The 289-nt window shown below is 59.2% G+C and overlaps 1 protein-coding gene across 1 annotated transcript in view; it reads left to right on the top strand.

The window, feature by feature from the left end:
* Window positions 1-289, top strand: part of EMH_0002720 (uncharacterized protein) — a gene marked incomplete at both ends in the record, with an annotated part of 8,092 nt that overhangs the window by 2,733 nt on the left and 5,070 nt on the right. Inside the window, one exon of the mRNA XM_013496111.1 lies at window positions 25-289. Within this exon, the coding sequence (XP_013351565.1) occupies window positions 25-289 (265 nt within the window). The remainder of the gene's footprint in view (window positions 1-24) is intronic.

The following is a 289-nucleotide window of genomic DNA, read 5'->3' as shown; positions in this document are numbered from 1 at the left end:
GAGATAGATTTGCTCTTACCCTAGACACACTGCAGCAGCAGCTGCAGCAGCTGCAGCAGCAGCAGCAGCAAACAGCCTCAAACAGAAACTCCTAGGCACGCAGCAGCACAGCACAAGCAGCAGCAGAAGCAGCAGCAGAAGCAGCAGCAGAAGCAGCAGCAGGAGCAGCAGCAGAAGCAGCAGCAGCAGCAGCGGATACAGCAGCAGCAGCTGCAGCAGCAGCAGGAGCAGCAGCAGGAGCAGCAGCAGGAGCAGCAGCAGGAGCAGCAGCAGGAGCAGCGACAAACAA

Source organism: Eimeria mitis, genomic scaffold (assembly GCF_000499745.2).
Source record: "Eimeria mitis Houghton genomic scaffold, Emh_scaff192, whole genome shotgun sequence".
In the NCBI taxonomy this organism is placed as follows: domain Eukaryota; phylum Apicomplexa; class Conoidasida; order Eucoccidiorida; family Eimeriidae; genus Eimeria; species Eimeria mitis.
The sequence above is the reverse complement of the archived record's forward strand: the minus strand, read 5'-3'. Positions and strand labels throughout refer to the sequence as shown.